At 56.1% G+C, this 16,847-nt stretch overlaps 2 protein-coding genes across 2 annotated transcripts; one reads left to right on the top strand and one right to left on the bottom strand.

Moving 5' to 3' along the window:
* Positions 1 to 3,531: 3,531 nt before the first annotated feature.
* Positions 3,532 to 4,346, top strand: LOC136056695 (loricrin-like). Its single transcript, XM_065749003.1, has 2 exons — positions 3,532 to 3,587; positions 3,881 to 4,346. Exon 2 carries the CDS (start codon positions 3,899 to 3,901, stop codon positions 4,217 to 4,219), a length of 321 nt encoding a protein of 106 aa, XP_065605075.1. The 5' UTR covers positions 3,532 to 3,587; positions 3,881 to 3,898; the 3' UTR covers positions 4,220 to 4,346.
* Positions 4,347 to 13,425: 9,079 nt separating this feature from the next.
* LOC136056704 (protein MRP-126) lies at positions 13,426 to 14,894 on the bottom strand. Its single transcript, XM_065749012.1, has 3 exons — positions 14,795 to 14,894; positions 14,088 to 14,246; positions 13,426 to 13,777 (listed from the first exon to the last, which is right to left on the bottom strand). Exons 1-3 carry the CDS (start codon positions 14,801 to 14,803, stop codon positions 13,586 to 13,588), a joined length of 360 nt encoding a protein of 119 aa, XP_065605084.1. The 5' UTR covers positions 14,804 to 14,894; the 3' UTR covers positions 13,426 to 13,585.
* Between the last annotated feature and the right edge of the window lie 1,953 nt (positions 14,895 to 16,847).

Below are 16,847 nucleotides of genomic sequence, written 5' to 3' on the forward strand. Positions count from 1 at the left end.
GGAGGGCTGGCAATTAAACATCTCTGCAGCACAGGAACGAACCAACACAGAGAAGCGATACCCAGCGGAGCCACGGTGAGTCACAGAGCAACCCAAAGAGTGGGGAGGCAAAAAAAAAAAGAGATCATTAGGTGAATGAAATAAGCAGAGCTCTGCAATGGGGAGGTGCTCCACTTCCGGAGTGGGTAAAGGGTATAAAAGCGGTGTGGTCCCAGGGAGCCTCATCACCTCCACGTCCCTTCACTGCAGAGCAGAGCGGTAAGAGCAGCAGTGCTGCAGAGCTTGGGGCTCAAGGCAGCACCCAAAATTTGCCGGGAGGTGGAGGGGCTGGGAGCAGGTTGATCCCTGCAGCATCGCTGGGATGCTCTGTGGGTGCTCCTGATGGGGTGAGGAGGGAGCACGGGGCTTGGGAAGGGGGATGCTGCGGGAGCAGGGGAGAGGTGCTGGGAGTTGCTCTGCAGATTGGTGCTGTGCTAACAGACGAGCTCAGTGACCACGCTCAGTAGGGCAGGCTGATGGTCTTGAGGATCCTGAAGATCTTTTCCAACCGCAGTGTCGCAGTTCTGTGATTCTAAGGTGTAAAAGGCTGTGGGAGCTGGGAGGAGAGCATAAATATAATTTCCAGATTCCTCTTCCATGCAAAGGCAGGAGCAGGACATCCTGACAGCCCCTGTCTCCCACAGGTCACCCAGCACTCCGCCATGTGCTCCCGCCAGGACAAGGATCAGTGCCATGCGCAGGAGCGATACACCCGCCAGAGCAGCGGCTGTCACAGCTCCGGTGGTGGTGGCTGTCACAGTTCCAGTGGAGGTGGTGGCTGTCACAGCTCCGGTGGTGGCGGTGGTGGCTGTCACAGCTCCAGTGGAGGTGGTGGCTGTCACAGCTCTGGTGGCGGTGGTGGCTGTCACAGCTCCAGTGGAGGTGGTGGCTGTCACAGCTCTGGTGGCGGTGGCTGTCACAGCTCTGGTGGCAGCAGTGGGTGTCACAGCTCCAGCGGCTCCAGCTGCCACGGGAAGCCTCAGCTCCAGTACCACTACCACCAACAGCAGCAGCAGCAACAGCAGCAGATCCCCCAGCTGCCCTCGCAGAAGATGAAGTGACGGAGCACACATCAGCTCCCTGCAGAGCTCTGCACGCCCTGGGACACCTGGCTGCTCCTTCACTGGTACCCCATGGGGCTGTGCTCATCCCGGGTGCCAGCAGCACAATAAAGCGTGATGTGTCCCAGAGCTCTCTCCTGTTTCTGTGTCTTCTTAAGCCCCCTATCCTCATTTTCTTATTCACACTGAAGGGATGCAAATGGGTTTTGGTGAAATGCTGGGTCTATGGAGTTGGTAACATGTCATATATCATTAACTGGGGGTTGCATCTCTCTACACACCCGGAATGTGGCATTGCTGCTGATGGGAAGGCAGGGAGGCATCAGGGGAGGGGTTTCACAGCTGAGACTGGGAGCTGGAACTGGGAGCTGGGAACTGGGACTGGGAGCAGCCCACCCAGAGGTCTCACAGCCCTGTGAAAGTCTGAACAAGGAGCTGGGAGTGCAGCCATAACCCACAGCCCGTTCCACATGTCCAGGAACACCACCAAGATCCCAAGAAAACCCCATGAGTGATTACTGGCCATAAGATTTGACAACCCTTTCCTTTACCTCTTGGATTTTTGTCTTTTTTCCAGATTTTAGTGTCGTTCTTTTCCTGTAACCACAACTAAAAAGAAAGACAGAGGTTTCTTTGCTTCCGCGTTGCTGTTGTTTCTGCTTTAAAATAAAAGCTGACCTGATGGGTGGGAGAGGCCAATGACTGCAAGGAAAACATGGGCTGTTATGTAACACAGTGCACGATTACACTGAACGCCTTCATGTGTCCTTTCTCACTCAATGAATGACATCACCACCCAAAAAGCAATAAACTCTCCTGCACGATACATCACCCCTGACCTGGACAAGATGAGCCTGCCACTAACACCCTCTGAAAAAAAGGCAAAAGCAGATTGCACAAGGCTCCACCAATGCAAAGAAATGCATTTGTTCTAAGGCTGCAGTCACAGGCTGTGGATTTGGGTGGTGGGAGGGACACGCAGGAGCCCTTCAGTGCTCTGACAGCTGCACGGATCTGCCTGCAGCTCCCAGTGATGCCTGCCCGGTTCACTGCTAATTACTCCTCGCAATCTCAGCCAACAGTTTCTTTGTGAATTGTAGGACTTCAGTGGCAGCCAGCAAGGGGAGGACCCACTGTCCGCACTTCACACTCTGAACTCTGCTGCCCTCCCACCCGCTGACCCCTGGGATAAGGGACAGCTCCACAGTGGGGCAGGAGACACTGGGATGGACATCACCAGAACTTTGGCTGCAAAGCTGTTCACACCCTATGGACCTTTGCTGCCCCAGTGGGAGCTTCATCCCTCATCCCACCCATCTCAGGCAGGGCCACGTGTGGGTCACAGCACCCAGCAGCTCCCACCCCCCAGTGGGAGTCTGTCCGACCTGGCAGGAGCCACCCAGCATCTTCCAGGAAGGAGATGAAACTCAGCACTACTAACGATGCTGAGTGCCATGAAATGAGAACAGCTGAAGTCTTCCCAGAGAAGATGTCAGCTTTCAGATGGTCCAGGGGCTGCCGCTCCCTTTGCCTCCACATTTCTCAATCTTTCCCACCCTTATTGTGAAGATGATGGAAACGGTGGGTCTTTGTTAGAAAGGAGCTGGGGGCTTTGCTTCGAGACCCCTGACAAACAGTTGCGGTGACAGAAGGGCTTGCAATGGACACCAAGAGCACCTTCTGGCAGCTCAGTGTCTTTGGGGGAAATTCACACCCTGTGGCTCAGAGAGGAAAGCTAGAAGACCACCGACCAGCTCCTAAGACACCTCTCCATAGGAAATCCAGGAGGTCTTAAGGGAGGAATAAGATTTAAGGAAGACATTTTTTGCCTTGAAGTGGACCAGGATGCCCATGGATGTCCCCATCATTGGATGGGCCCCAAGTCCGGTGGGATGAAACAAGGCTTCAATCAGCCTGCCCAGGGGGGTACACCCACAGCACAGTGTTCAGCTGTGTGGTCTTTGAGGGTCCCTTCCAACCCACACCACCCCACAGCTCTGTGAAGCTGCTTTGTTTGGATCAAGGACCCAACGGAGAAGAGTGAGCAACTCCACGCTCCTTTGTGCCTGGATTAGTTCTAGATTTATCCAGGGCTGCCCCAATAGCAGGGATAAGACTCCAAGAGCAGAGCCCTATGGGATGAGGCTATAATTATGCCTGGATTTGATTTACAAAACAAACCCCAAACAGATGAGCCTTTGGAAACCCAGGCACCCACAGGTTTCCCTATTAGGAACAGGTGAGGCTGCCAATTAGGTACTTATGTAGCACAGGAAACAGATAAAAAAAAGGAATGATACCAATCTCCAATGAGTCAGGCGAGCGATGTAAACAGGGGGCGGTTTGATGAGGATTGGGTATGAAATTAATAGATGGCAGTGACAGAGAGCTGTCTCATTTCCGGGCAGAAGGATTTGGGATCTCTATAAAACTGCCCCTGCCTTGGAGATCGTCATTCCCTCCTCTTGCCCTCTTCTTCAAGCTTGGGTAAGTCTGGTAGCGTGGATTTCACTTCTCTGGGGACACATCTTGCACGTAGAGATGCAGAGCTCAGGTTGGAAGCAAACACTGGCTGCTGTGGGATGGCAGAGTGAAAGGGAGGAGGTGGCATCCAGCTGATCCTCCATGGGTGGGTGTGGGGCACCACGATAGACCCAGAGCCTGGGTATATAGACCCTGGGCAGTGTTGTTGGGTTGGGACTGCAAACAGGGTGGGCATGAGAACCTGTGGGTTGGTGGTGGGACATGTGGCAGTCCCTGACAGCCCCTCTCTCCCACAGGTCACCCAGCTCTCTGCCATGTGCTCCCGCCAGGACAAGGATCAGTGCCATGCACAGGAGCGATATACCCGCCAGAGCAGCGGCTGTCACAGCTCCGGTGGCGGTGGCTGTCACAGCTCCAGTGGAGGTGGTGGCTGTCATAGCTCCGGTGGTGGTGGCGGTGGCTGTCACAGCTCTGGTGGTGGTGGCTGTCACAGCTCTGGTGGCAGCAGTGGGTGTCACAGCTCCAGTGGCTCCAGCTGCCACGGGAAGCCTCAGGTCCAGTACCACTACCACCAACAGCAGCAGCAGCAGCAGCAGCAGCAGATCCCCCAGCTGCCCTCGCAGAAGATGAAGTGACGGAGCACACATCAGCTCCCTGCAGAGCTCTGCACGCCCTGGGACACCTGGCTGCTCCTTCACTGGTACCCCATGGAGCTGTGCTCAGCCCGGGTGCCAGCAGCACAATAAAGCATGATGTGTCCCAAACTCTCTCCTGTCTCTGTGTCTCCTTAAGCTCCCCGTCCTCATTTCCAGTGCGTGTTCGTGCCACGCACTCACTGCCTTTCTCTCTGCCCTTGTGACACTGTGGCTGCAATGGATGTGGACCTCCCCTGGCTCCTCTTCGCTCTACCCTCCTCCCCCTGTTGGGTTCCAGGTGATGGAGAAAACCCAAACGTCACACCACATCCCACGGGCTGCCCTGCACCCAGGGTCTCACCAACCCTGTGCCCCCCCCCAGGCCACATAGGGCTTTGTGCTCCTGCCCCACCCCCATGGGGCTGAACCACCTCCAGAGTGTTTGTGCTGCAGCATTGAGCTGGGGGTCAGGGCAAACAGACTGCTTCCTCTTGTACCTCCTTTATTGCCTTTCTTTAAGGTGTTACAAACGTTTATGAATAACAAAAGACAAAACAAATAAACCAAAAAACCCTGTGGGATATTTACACTTAACAGGCACGGTAACAGCTGAAGGACCAAATCCTGCTCACGTTTGCTTGGGGGGAATATCCTACTGCAGAAAACATTCATCCTTGTGCTGAAGTGATCACAAAGTGAGCCCTTACCAGGAGCTACATGTCGCTCCCTGCCTTTCCAAAAGCTCGTAGATGAAGATATAAATGTTACACACCTGATCACCTTCTGCAATGCCACCATCCCCCCATCTTTCCCCCCTGCTATTGAAACAGCTTTGTTCTGTTGGCAGGAGGAAGGCAGCCCCACTCTCCATCCTCTGTTCCTCCCTCTGCAGGGTGATTACTGAGACATAGGTACAAGCTTTCCTAAAATAAAAATAAAAAGAAATAAAAATAGAAGAAGAAGGCAGAGATTCCCTTTTTTTCGATGGAAAAGAAAGCTAGGGCACAGGCCAAGCTGCACTGATGGGGCTGAAACCTCCTCCATAGCACTGAGGTGCATTTCTGGTCCCCTCAAACCTGTGGGAATGTTACTGTCGACTTCAAATCAGCTAGAGATGAGCTCCCAGCCACAGACCTTTAATTTTCCCTGAATAATTGCCTCTCTTTATTCATTAGCACTGGACAGCCTGAGTCAACTAATTGCACGGCTCATTCCAGCTCTTCTGAGGAGCGATTTTTCACTTTCTGCCCATTAAAGCCAAAGGAGCTGGCAGAGGACAGGGTTGATGCATCAACCCTTCCTCCACCGTTACATTTACAAATCTGAACCCGACACCTCAAATCTTGAAGCCCCATTTGCAAAGCATCCCAAAGAGACACCTGTGGAGCATCAGGACTAAGGAAATAGGAGAGACAGAGTTAGATTTTCCTCATGGAGGTAATATGTGGAGTGAAGCACATCCTCATGTCCACCCCGCTGTGTGATCACACTGTGCCCACTGCCACTGCCACCTCTGTGCTTCACCCACGGGGGAAATCAGGGATCCTGTGGGGAGAAAACTCCATGGGGCATCCACCCATGAGCACCTCATTAAAGCTGTCAGTCCCCAGACCCCATCCATCCACGGTCCACCCTGGGCAGATGCGATGCTTTGCATGGAGCTTGCACCCAATTAGCACCTTGCCATTTGATTGGCATCATTAGAGCTGATGGAATCCCCCCGAAGTGGGAGCACAGCTCCTGACATCACCCCATTTTCTCTGATGGTGGTTTGATGGGCAAACCATGGGAAGTAAAGCTTCGGGGGAGAGAGGGGGGGGACACAGTGTCCCAGATGGATCTGCCCCTGCACATTAGGGCAATGCATTGCCATCTGGGAGCACCTCCCACCTGCAGCCTCTCCTTACCTCCTCCTCTCCGTGCTCCTGGAGGAGCCCTCAGTACACACAGGTTTTGGAGGAGCCCCTCTCCTTCTTATTCATGGGCTCGGTGTCCGAATCCACCGGGCTGCCGATGTAGTGGTACTTGCTGGTGGAGGACCTCTGGGGGACAGGAGATTGTCAGACCCCACCCCCCTCCCCAGGCTGAAATGAGAGCTGTGTCCCGAGGGCAGAGCAAGACGGAGGGCAGTCACAATAAAGTCTAAACCCCAGGAAAATGAGCGATTTGGGAGATCCCACACTAATGTTGGATGTGGAGTGAGTGCTGCAGGAACCCTCGTCCCCCCCTGGCCATCCCCAGATGTCACCCATCACCTTGCCCATGTTGATACCTTGACAGGAGCGAACTCCTGCTGGATCAGCTTCTTGAACTCACTCCTGCTGAAGGACTCGGACTTCTTCCCCCTCCTGGCACTGCCGTCCATCATGTCAGTGATGGCTTTGATGAGCTTGGACATGTTGGAGTGATGCTGCTGGTCCTGGAGGGGAGAAAAACATCTGGACACAGCGAGGTGGTTCTGCCCTCTCCCCTCCAGTAATGGAAGATAATTTCAGACTCTCTAAATTTGGGTGCCAAGAAACTTCCCCTTGCTGGGTGCTAAAGTTTGGGGTGTCCCCACCCTGACTGTCTGTGTGACTTTCACCTTAATTTGCTTTGTTTCTTCACTCTCCCACTCCCTGCTTAAATTTGCAGGATCCGCATCCCTGCAGCGACCCTCGGGCAGTTATTGGGAGGAAAGAATCAGCCCCAGGGCGGAGCAAAGCTGTGCCTTTTGTCGCTACCCAGAGCCCTGCGGGAAGGACCGAAATGGCCCCGAAAGAGCAAAAGAAACCCACATTATTTCAAGTGCAAAAGGGAACGGCACGCACTCACCTGCTCGTCCGCGTCCAGCAGCTGACGGGCGCAGATCGCACTGGCAGGGAGGGATGGGTGGAGGGCGAGGATCTCCCCCGGTCCGTCCTGTTCTGCATCGCTCCCTTCCCAGGGAGCCTCCCTCGGCCTCCTGCCCGCCGACAGTGTTTACCTGGGAACACAAATGTAGGTCAGAACGGAGCTGGGGCCGTGGGCACTGCCCGGGGCTCTGCCGGTGGTGGGAGGCTGCCGGGATCTGCGTGGAAAATAGAGCTGTCAGGAGGTTTCCTTCGTTTCTGGAAGTCTGCATTCAACAGCCCCTGGAGGTTGGGGGAGGGGAGGGTCTTTTCTTTATGATTGCGGTGATTTGTGACTTCGTAGGGTTTTGCAGTGTCTAAGCTTTGGAAAAGTTGTTGGAAAATAAGCTGATGCAGAAAAAGTGGGTTCCCTCTTATTATTCTCCCTTGGCCCAAAGGAGTGCCCAGGCTGCGTTCAGAACCAGTGCCAAAAGACCTGCAGCTTCTGCAAGGAGCAAGGAAGAAAGGGCCGCTCTTCCCCCAAGCAGGGCAGCCTGTCCCGAGGGGTGATGGCAGCGAGGGGACGCTGGGGGGATGCCTGACCCTGAGGGAGGTGGCAGTGAGGGGACACAGGAGCGATGCCAGCCTGGCTGCACCAGGCCATAGGTCTGAATGTGAGCTCCCTCCCATGACAACATCACTCTGCTTCTCCTCTGGGGAGGAGAGAGGCACGAGGATGCAGCGAGGTGTCCGGGACGCCTACCCTCATTCCTGAGTGCTCTGAGGGCAGTCAGTGACCCCGGGTGTGCACAGCAGCCCTCCCTGCCCCGCGGGCTGTGCCAGCTCCCATTGCATCCGTAGATCTGGTGGGGAGCCAGGTGAGATCACACTGTGCATCACTCTGCTCGGCGTGTCTGGGCGGGGAGGGGCCGTGGAGCTCGCCCCGACCGCCCACGAATCGCCGCCGATACCACCACGCGAGGCACCTCTGCAATTAAGTGGGTTGTTAATGAGCTGCAGAGGGCGGTGGGGAGCTACATTTTGCCCTGGTGGGATGAGGTGAGAGGCAGCAAGTCGCTGCAGGTCCTGTGCCAGTGGGGGCTGTCCCGCACACGGTGGGTTTGGGTGCAAAGTGGAGCAGCCCGGGGGCGACAGCCTTCTTCTGGACCTCGTGGTCCATGGGCGATACTGGAAGAGCTCTGGGATGGGGTGGGGTGAGGAGGTGGACTGCCATCCCGGCCCTGGGCACAGAGTGGGTACGCTGGGGGGGACACCACAGGATGTGATTGCGGAGGAGGACGGGAGGGCCACGCATGGCTCCAGTACCGCACCGTTCCCTCCGTCCCAATTAGCGCACATCCGCCCTGGGAATGAAGGGAATTAGGCAGAAAATTGCTCTGAATCACTCAGACCGTTCCCTTCCGCCGTTCCCTCTCCGGCAGACGGCTTTCACCGCTGTGCCACCGCGTGGCAGCACGTCCCCAACCGCTGCAGCGTTGGCAGCCGTCAGCCCCCACCAGGACGGCCCCGGTGGGAGCCGGGTGTGTGCTGGGTCACAACCAGGAGCGGGGCTGAGCAGCTCTAGCCCGCTGTCACTCATCCCACTTCGATAGCAAACAGAGCATGCACGACGCTGCCAAAACCTCAGCAGCATCAGCACAGCCCCGGGTTGGGGGTGGGGGGGGGTCTGTGTTGAAAAGGAGCTCAGGGGGTTCCACTCATGGCCATAAATCCCAGCAGAGGGTGCAGTAGAGATGGAGCCCAGCTCTGCGCAGTGATGCTCAGTGACAGAACAGGGTGCAATAGTGACAACCTGGAAGCACTGGGCAATGCTCTACTGACATTCAGTTTGACTCCTGGTAGCGTCGAGCATGTGTTCCCATTTTGACTCTGCTGGGGAGCCGCTGGTAGGCTTGGATGATGCCTCTTCTATCATAAAAGGCATCACTAAGACCCCCTTTCTCCAGCAAGCTCTCCCCGAGGTCAGCTTCCCATCTGCTAAAACACGAGCTTCACCTCCCATGGAGTTTGTTTAGCTTCATGCTAATGACCCAGCTGCACCAGGTCGCTGCCACTCATTAGAGCCCAATTAGCATTACAGATGGGCACTAGCTGATACCTGCATGCTGCTTACAAGAAAGGAGGAGTGTGGCAACCCAGGGGATGGCCAGGAGGGGACCGGTGAGCTGCAGGGAAGCAGGAGGGTGCCCTGACGTGGTAAGCAGGGAGATCCTGAGCAGCGCGATAGGAGAGATGTCAGTGAAAGAGAGACGGATTTCTGTAGGGCTTTGTGTGGATCTGATGCACTGCTTCACCTGCTGTGCTGGTAGGTTGGGAAAGCAGTGCTGCTGTTGGAGCTGGCTGGGTGCAGCAGTGTTGTCTGAAGCCATCTGCTCAGTGCAGATGTTCAGTTTTCACCCACAGCTAACCCAGCATAGTTCTTGCAGCCCCTCTGTGCGGTGCCGTGGGTGTTTCCACGAATTTCAGCCCTCCTTGGTGCTCCTCACGCTTTGGTTGGACTCACCAGGGATTAAAACATGGCTCAAAACCCACACATAGGACAGACTAAATGCCTCTGGAACAGTTGAAATGCAGCTTTTATTTTTCTGGCTGAAGATGGGAGAGGAGTAAAGTAAGAAGGAAACTACCAGCAGCGAACACCATCCATTGCAGCAGCAGAAAGAACTCCAACAGCACAGCAATAATGAACCAGAGGTGGTGCACCCCGATATTGTGTGGTCCTCCAACTGCTTGCTCGTGGAGCAGCCAGTGAGTGATGAATGCTGAGGATGAGATCATTGCCTCGAGCAGGGAGGGTTGCAGAGCTGGGTGCGTGGCCGGATCCTGCTGCTAGAACTTAGGGCACTGTGGTGGCACCTGATAAGTTGTTCTGGTGTTCTGAGGGCAGGAGGTCTGCCCTTGTGGGGAATAGTACTGTGTGGGTGCGTAGTAGGTCTGTGCTGAAGGGTTGCAAGGCGTCACGCAGGGGGGCACGGTGGGCATAGGGATGTTCTGGTTGCTGGAATGGCAGCAGGACCCCGAGTCGTGGCTGGGATGGGAGCTGTGGCAGGAGGACTCCTGTTTGTGGCAGGACCCGCTGGAACCCATCTCTTCTGAACGTCAGCAAAGTTGCCTGGAGTGAGAGACCGCTGGTGAGAGGAAACCCTGGTGCACTTCTCATCCACCCTCACTCGTTCCCTTCTCTCTTCTCCAAATTGCTCTTTATCTCCCCCCCCTACACTGAAATCTTTGTGTCTTCCCAATCCATTCCAAGTACCCCCTGAGCTCTGCCTTACTCCCTGGGCCTTCTATGTCCATTCCAGCATGAACAGACCCCCAGACCAACACAAGGAGCTCCACCAGCCTCTCCCCAAGCCTGTTTCCCCCCCCCCCCCCAGCACCCTGATGAAGTACACGGAGCTCCCATTAGCAGTGCACCCCAACCACCCCCATCCCCACTGTCCTGCACCCATTTCTGGAAGTCCAATCCCACTTCCTTTTCACCAGGAGCACGAGGAGAAGCAGTCTTACCTCTGCAGCACCAAGAAGAGCACCTGGAAGGAATGGTGAGTGAAGAGGACTGGGCTGAGCGGGTTTTATACTGCTCTGAGAGATTATTTTGGGCATGAGACACCGCTGCCCAATGCCAGTGGGATTATTCACACACTCAGTATACGTTGGCCCTGCTCTGTTCTTCGCTCTTCTTCTTCATCACATAATATTCTCTCCATTCATAAGGAATTTCCCGTGAGGTTTTGGGAATATTGGGATATTTTTAGAATCATTTGAGTCAGATGAAGTTCTTAAAGTTCTGCCCAGCTCCCCTGCAATTAATGAGGACATCTGCAACTCCACCAGGTTGCTCAGATCACTTACAGTTTCCTGTACACTGATGGCTCTCCCATAAACCGACAGTAATCTAGGAACGTCAGGGAGCGTGTCGTTGTGTCACAGGGCACGTGGGATTGCATCAGGAGCAGAAATGCATGACGGCTTGGAAACGCTGAGTGCTGCCACAGTAAATTGTCGTGTTCGAGCGACAGCTCACAATTTTAATTTACACGTTGTTTTATAATGCCAAGCGGAAATGGCATTATTGAATCCGAGATGTGGAATCATCCAGGTTGGGAAATAACCTCTCAGTTCTGCAGATCCAGAGCTGAGGGTGCTCGGGGGGGAGGGGGGCGGTCCCACCTACATGGCCATAAATCCCTGCGAGGGGTGCATAGAGACAGTGCCTGGCTCTGCATAGTGATGCCTGCTGCCAGAATGGGGTGCAATGGGGACGAGCTGGAGCCCAGGAGATGTGCTGGGAGCTCTGGGCAGCACTCCATGCGGTGCACGTACCCCAGGAGGCTGCGGGGTCTCTTTTTTTTGGACCAATCTTCAAAACCTTCTGGACACGGATCTGCTCCCGTCAGCCACTCTGGAGCAGAAGTTGGACAGGGTGAACCCAGAGGTCTCCTTCAACATCAGCTGATCCCTGGTAGTCTGATGGCTGCGGGGGACGACGCTTGGGCAGGTCCCAGCTGGAGGTTGGAGGGGTTGGAGGGGGGGGTACAGTCCATCTCCTCACTTCGGGGCTGTTATAAAGCCCAGCCCTGGAGGTTTCAGCTCCATTTTTCTCCAATGCCAATGCCACCAGGTGGCAGCAGGACTCTGTCGCAAAGCCGTTCATCCTCCGCTTCCGAAAACCGAACCCTTTCGCGGAACCACCCGGGAGGAGCTCACGATCCTGGGGTTGCCCCCCTCCTCCTGCCCCGCACTGCTGCGGAGGTACTCCCGCAACAACGGGGCTTTGGGATTCGGGTGCTGTCCCCATCCCTGGCCCTGATGGAGTACCGTGGGCTGCACTGACCCCAGAGCCGGCTCAGCCCGAGCAGCGTGGGATGCGGAGCGGCTGAGGGCATCCAGCACCTCCTTTGCTTTGCTTTGCTTCGGTCTCCTCTCCATCTGGGAGCTCTGCTGGAGCTATGGGATGTGTCTGGGGAGTGCTCCCTCATAGCAGGGCCGGGTGATCACCTTTGCTCTCTTACCGTAGCCTCAAAGCAGGAGCTTCTCCCTCCGTGTCCTTTGCCACAGTCCCAGCGGTGACACAGCATCAGTCCCGCACTCAGGGCAGCGCACAGCCCCGCCGCGTTGGTAAATATCCTGTTGCACGGTGCTGCTTCCTGCCTGGATCCTGCTGGGAGGGGCAGGGACAGCCCCTGCGGCCCCAGAACCAGGTTTGTGTGCTTAAGCCCTGCGTAGGGAGTGCTCCTGCAAAACCCTACTGCCGCGCCCCGACAGCTCCGTTCTGGGGTGAGCGCGTCCCCGTGGGGTCAGCTCTGCTCTGGGACACGTCTCAGCAGGGAGGTGGCAGGGAACCAGCTCTGTTCTCCCCCGAGTGTGGCACTGCCTCTGCCGTGGAGGCCCTACAGGACTGTAGGATGGGACACGCGACCCAGCTTGGGATGCTCAACCCATTTTTGGCTGCAGGATGCAGCTCCACTGGGACACCCCACCGCGGGCAGAGCCGAGCAGATCCCGTGTTCTCCCCATCAGATATTACCTTGTAGGAAGGTGTTAGGCGTGTTTCAAATGTCAAAATCAACCCTAAAGGAAGCTGAAGCAACCTGGCCAGCAGCGGTGAAGCAAACTTGGGGCAGTCTTGTGTTACCCTGGGGCTGCTGCTGCTGCTTTGGGGAAGCTGGTGGCAAGTTTCCTCACCGAGCAGGGTGATTTCAGGGGTTTGAGTCACCCTTAGGAAATCACAACTGTTCCTTTTTTTTTTTTTTCCTCCAAAAGGTATTTGCAAATCAGAAGCCGGGCTCTGTGTGTTCACAGCATGGAGCTGCTCGGTGGCATCTCAGACATCTCCAACCCCCCGCTGCTGAAAGCAGCCATTCATAGCCACCTCTGTGCAAACCTGAGATATTCGGAGCCAAGCTCTGGGGTTGTGCAGCTCTCATCTGTGTGAAACCCAGCACGCCGACCTCACTGCTGCCTGTGGCACCTGGGTGTGCAAACCTCAATGCATCCACCACCTCCTGGCCCCAAGCAGAGCCATAGTGCCCTAAAAAGAATTCCCCCCCCCCCCCACCCTGTCTCTGTCACCCACCACTGCAGCTCGATTTGAGGACACAGGCAGAGCGTTCCCAAAGTCAATGTTTTTTAGTTGGAAATGCAGAGGTTCGTCACACTGAGTGGTCTGCTCTGAGCTATGGAGGGCATTGCAAGGGGCACTGTGAGCCCTGCTGCAATGAGCCCTGCTCTCCAAGAAGCCCACGCTGCCTCTGGAAACCAGCAGCCTGCCTCCAAGTCTGACCTTCCTGATTTGAAGGCACAACGGGGGGGGCTGGGAGGGATGAGGGCAAGATGAGAAAAAAACAGGCAGAAACAAGAATGCTTTGACAGCCTCAGGGTAAATCTTTATTTGGCAGCAAAACCGTCATACTTGAAGGGAGAGAGGCTGGGAGGGGGGAGCAGAGGGTTGGGTGTGGGGCAAAGGGCTGGAGGAGGGAGCAGGAGCTGGGAGCTCTGGTTGGGTGCCTTCAGCTGCCAAGCACAGACCCCCTCAGTGGTTGTGCTGGTGTTGGTGCTGATGCTGTTGCTGGTGTTGGTGGTCCTCACAGAAGTGGAGGTGCTCATGGGTGGCGACGATCACCCGGACAATCAGGAGCATCGCCTCACCGAAGCTCAGCTGGTCATCCTTGTTGATGTCAAGGTCCCTGAAGATTTGGTCAATAGAGACCTGATTCTTCACGTGCTGCGGGAGAAGAGACAGAGTGCCATTGGTCACCGCTCTGAGGTCCCCTGGCCACACTGAGACTCTCCTGGGCTGCTGGAGATCCCAGCTGCTGCTCCTGGGTGGCTGTCTTTCATCTCTCCTTATAGCATCTCATGGAGCACTGGGGAAGTGGCCACAGGATGGGGAGGGCTGGGGCAGGAGCACAGCAGGAGAGGGCTGCTGGGCTGGATTTGCTCCCTAGGGCACTTGGGCTGATAGAAACCAGTGGGGTCCAACTCAACTCCCTCCCAACGTGGGGCACAAGAAGCCCTCCCCCAGCTCTGCTCACCTTCAGGTAGTTGGCAAGCTGCTTCTCAATCAGGAGCTTCAGCTCCTTCTTGGTCAGGGTGTCTTTGTCCCCCTCCCGTCTCGAGTACTGATGGAAGACATCGATGATGACATCTATGGCCTTCTCCAGCTCGGAGAGCGGTCCCTGGGTCTGGCAGCCCTGGGAGAAGCAGATGCACAGAACAAGGTCAGGATCACAGCAGGTGTCTGCACATCAGCACAGGTCCCTGCAGGCAGGTGGGGATGCAGCCTGGCTCTTAGTCACTGTGTTTCCAGGCTGAATTTGAGCTGTTTGCTCGAGTTATCTTCAAGACGAGGAAGTCTGGCAGAGGTTGCAGCCCTGGCTCTGGGATGTGCAGCAAAATATAATGTCTAAGATCTCACTTTCCCCCCCAGAATGCGCCTTCTGCAAGGCAAGAGCTGCTGGGGCAAGGCTCCAACAATGCCTCAGTGGCAGTGCAGGTGCTGAGCATGAGATCTGACACCCGGGACCCCCTCGGCTGCCCACACTGCAGGCAGCTTTCTCCAGGCAGAGACATCTCTCCCCATGGGCCACGCTCGATGCCCATCTCCACTGGTGCTCATCCCTCTGCCGGGACGTGTGGTGTCTCACAGGGCCAGGAGAGGGTCTGCACTCCTCTGATGGCTCAACCTGCACCTGGAAAAGAGCATGGAGACCTTAGAACCCCCCCCCACCCTCTGACTTGCCTTGCTCATGTTGGCGAAGCAGCGATGACCGTCTTGGGTTGAACTGCGGCCGGTGTGGAGCGCAGCATCTCTTATAGCCTGGCTGCCGGCTCCGTCCCCTGCTTGTGAAATGTCTCTGTTTCATCCCATTACGGTCCATCATCATGACATACTGGTTTGTTGCTTAAGGCTGGGGGGTAGTTCCTTAAAAGGGGTCCCTGCGGCTTTTCCTGTAACGCCGGTGGGTGGCAGGGAGGTGGCCAGGTCCCCTTGGCCATCAGGGCTGTCCTTCTTGACAAGCCCACCCATGCTGGCAGCTTCCCTCTGTTTTATTCCCCTCTACAGGGCCACTTTTCCACCTAGGGGATGCACTTCACCACCACACCCATAGCACTGCTGTCCTGGTGGACCTGGTGCACCCAAGAGCGTCCCAAGATCCCACTCCTCCACACAGCCCCACACCAATGGGGCTGTCTGCATGACACGGGGACTGTCCCCTGCCCCCAGCAAGCAGCTCTTCAGGAACGGCACACAGCATGGGAAGCTTTCCACTCCTTTATGGCTCCTGCTGTGGCTCTGTGGGTCTATTCCTCCCCACCCCGATTGTGCCCCAGGGGTTGGGTGGGGCCGAAAGGTGGATTTTTGTTGTTTTCTTTTTTCTTAAAGCCATGTCCTCCTTCTGTGGCATTGTGTTTTATTGACTCCGGGTGCCCCGGAGGCCGTGCGCAGGCGCGTTGGAGCAGCGAAAAGCAAAACGAGATTTTCCAGTGCAGCTTTATTGACATCCCCCCTCCCTGCTGATTCAGCTGGCTGGTCTGGGATCTGTCCAACCTGCCGAGCACAGCAGCGATCTCAGATGCCAAGCGTGGGCCAAAGCGGGGCCACAGAGCTCCTGATGAGCAGCTGTGGGGTGGTGGTCCTGGGGCTGCTGGGGGGGTACAGCCTGGCCCTCATTGCCAGGGAGGTCCGTGTTTCACAATGCCATGCTCTGGTGCACGTAACAGGCAGGGAAGGTCCGGGGTGTTTCACAACATTGGGGACCATCCGCTCTGTTGCAGAATTTGGGTAGCAATTTCAGGAAACGGAGCTTTGGCCATTGTATCATCATGGAGGTGGGGAAGGGAGAGGATGGGCAGAGGGTACAGTGTGGGCCAGGGGCTAGGGGTTAGGGCTAAGGGGCTCAGAGTCAGGGTTAAGGTCAAGGTTAGGGTTAGGGCTGGGGGCAGGGGACTCAGGGTTAGGGTTAGGGCCAGGGGGTTCAGGGTTAGGGTTAATGTTAGAGTTAAGGTTAAGGTTAAGGTTAGGGTTAGGGTTAGGGTTAGGGTTAGGGTTAGGGTTAGGGCTGGGGCAAGGGGACTCAGGGTGAGGGTAAGGGCCAAGGTTAGGGTTAGAGTTAGGCTTAGGGTTAGGGCCAGGGGGCTCAGGGTTAGGGTTAGGCCAAGCGTTAGGTTTAGAGTTAGGCTTAGGGTTAGGGCCAAGGTTAAGGTTAGGGTCAGTGGGTTCAGGGTTAAGGTCACAGTTACTGTTAGGGTTAGGATTAAGGTCAGGGTTAGGTTTAGGGTTAGGGCTGGGGTCTTGGGATTAGGGTTAATGTTAGGGTTAGGATTTGGGACGAGGGGTTCAGGTAATCAGCTTGATGCTGGGTTGTGCCCACCAAGCTGCAGCAATGACCCCTCAGAGCAGCTTCTGGCATTCAGACACTCAGTGTAGACCTTAGCGTGAACCCAGATACCACTTTGGGGTCCTGGATGGCACAACATCCCTCCGGGTTCGGGTTCGTCAGCTCTCCCCGTGCAGCAGAGCCTCCCAGCCCTGTCGCACCCATGCACTGTGCCACAGCGAGCTGCAATCCCAGCCCTGAGGCTGCGGCGTTGAGCAAGCATTGCTGCGGGGCAGGGAGTGGGAGCGGGCACTGCACGGTGTGGAGGAGCTGGTTCAGGGCGAACGGGACCGGCGGTGCCTGCAGGAGCCGAGCCCTGGCCAGACACCCCGTGCTTGGCAGCGTTCGCTGAAGGGCTTTCAAAATACGTTTACGAGGAGAAGAGGAGGGCTGGCAGCCAGCAAAAGGCAAGGC

The sequence above is a fragment of the Cyrtonyx montezumae genome, unplaced genomic scaffold (assembly GCF_038088225.1).
Source record: "Cyrtonyx montezumae isolate F1298 unplaced genomic scaffold, pur_monq_1.0 scaffold_57, whole genome shotgun sequence".
Lineage (NCBI taxonomy): Eukaryota > Metazoa > Chordata > Aves > Galliformes > Odontophoridae > Cyrtonyx > Cyrtonyx montezumae.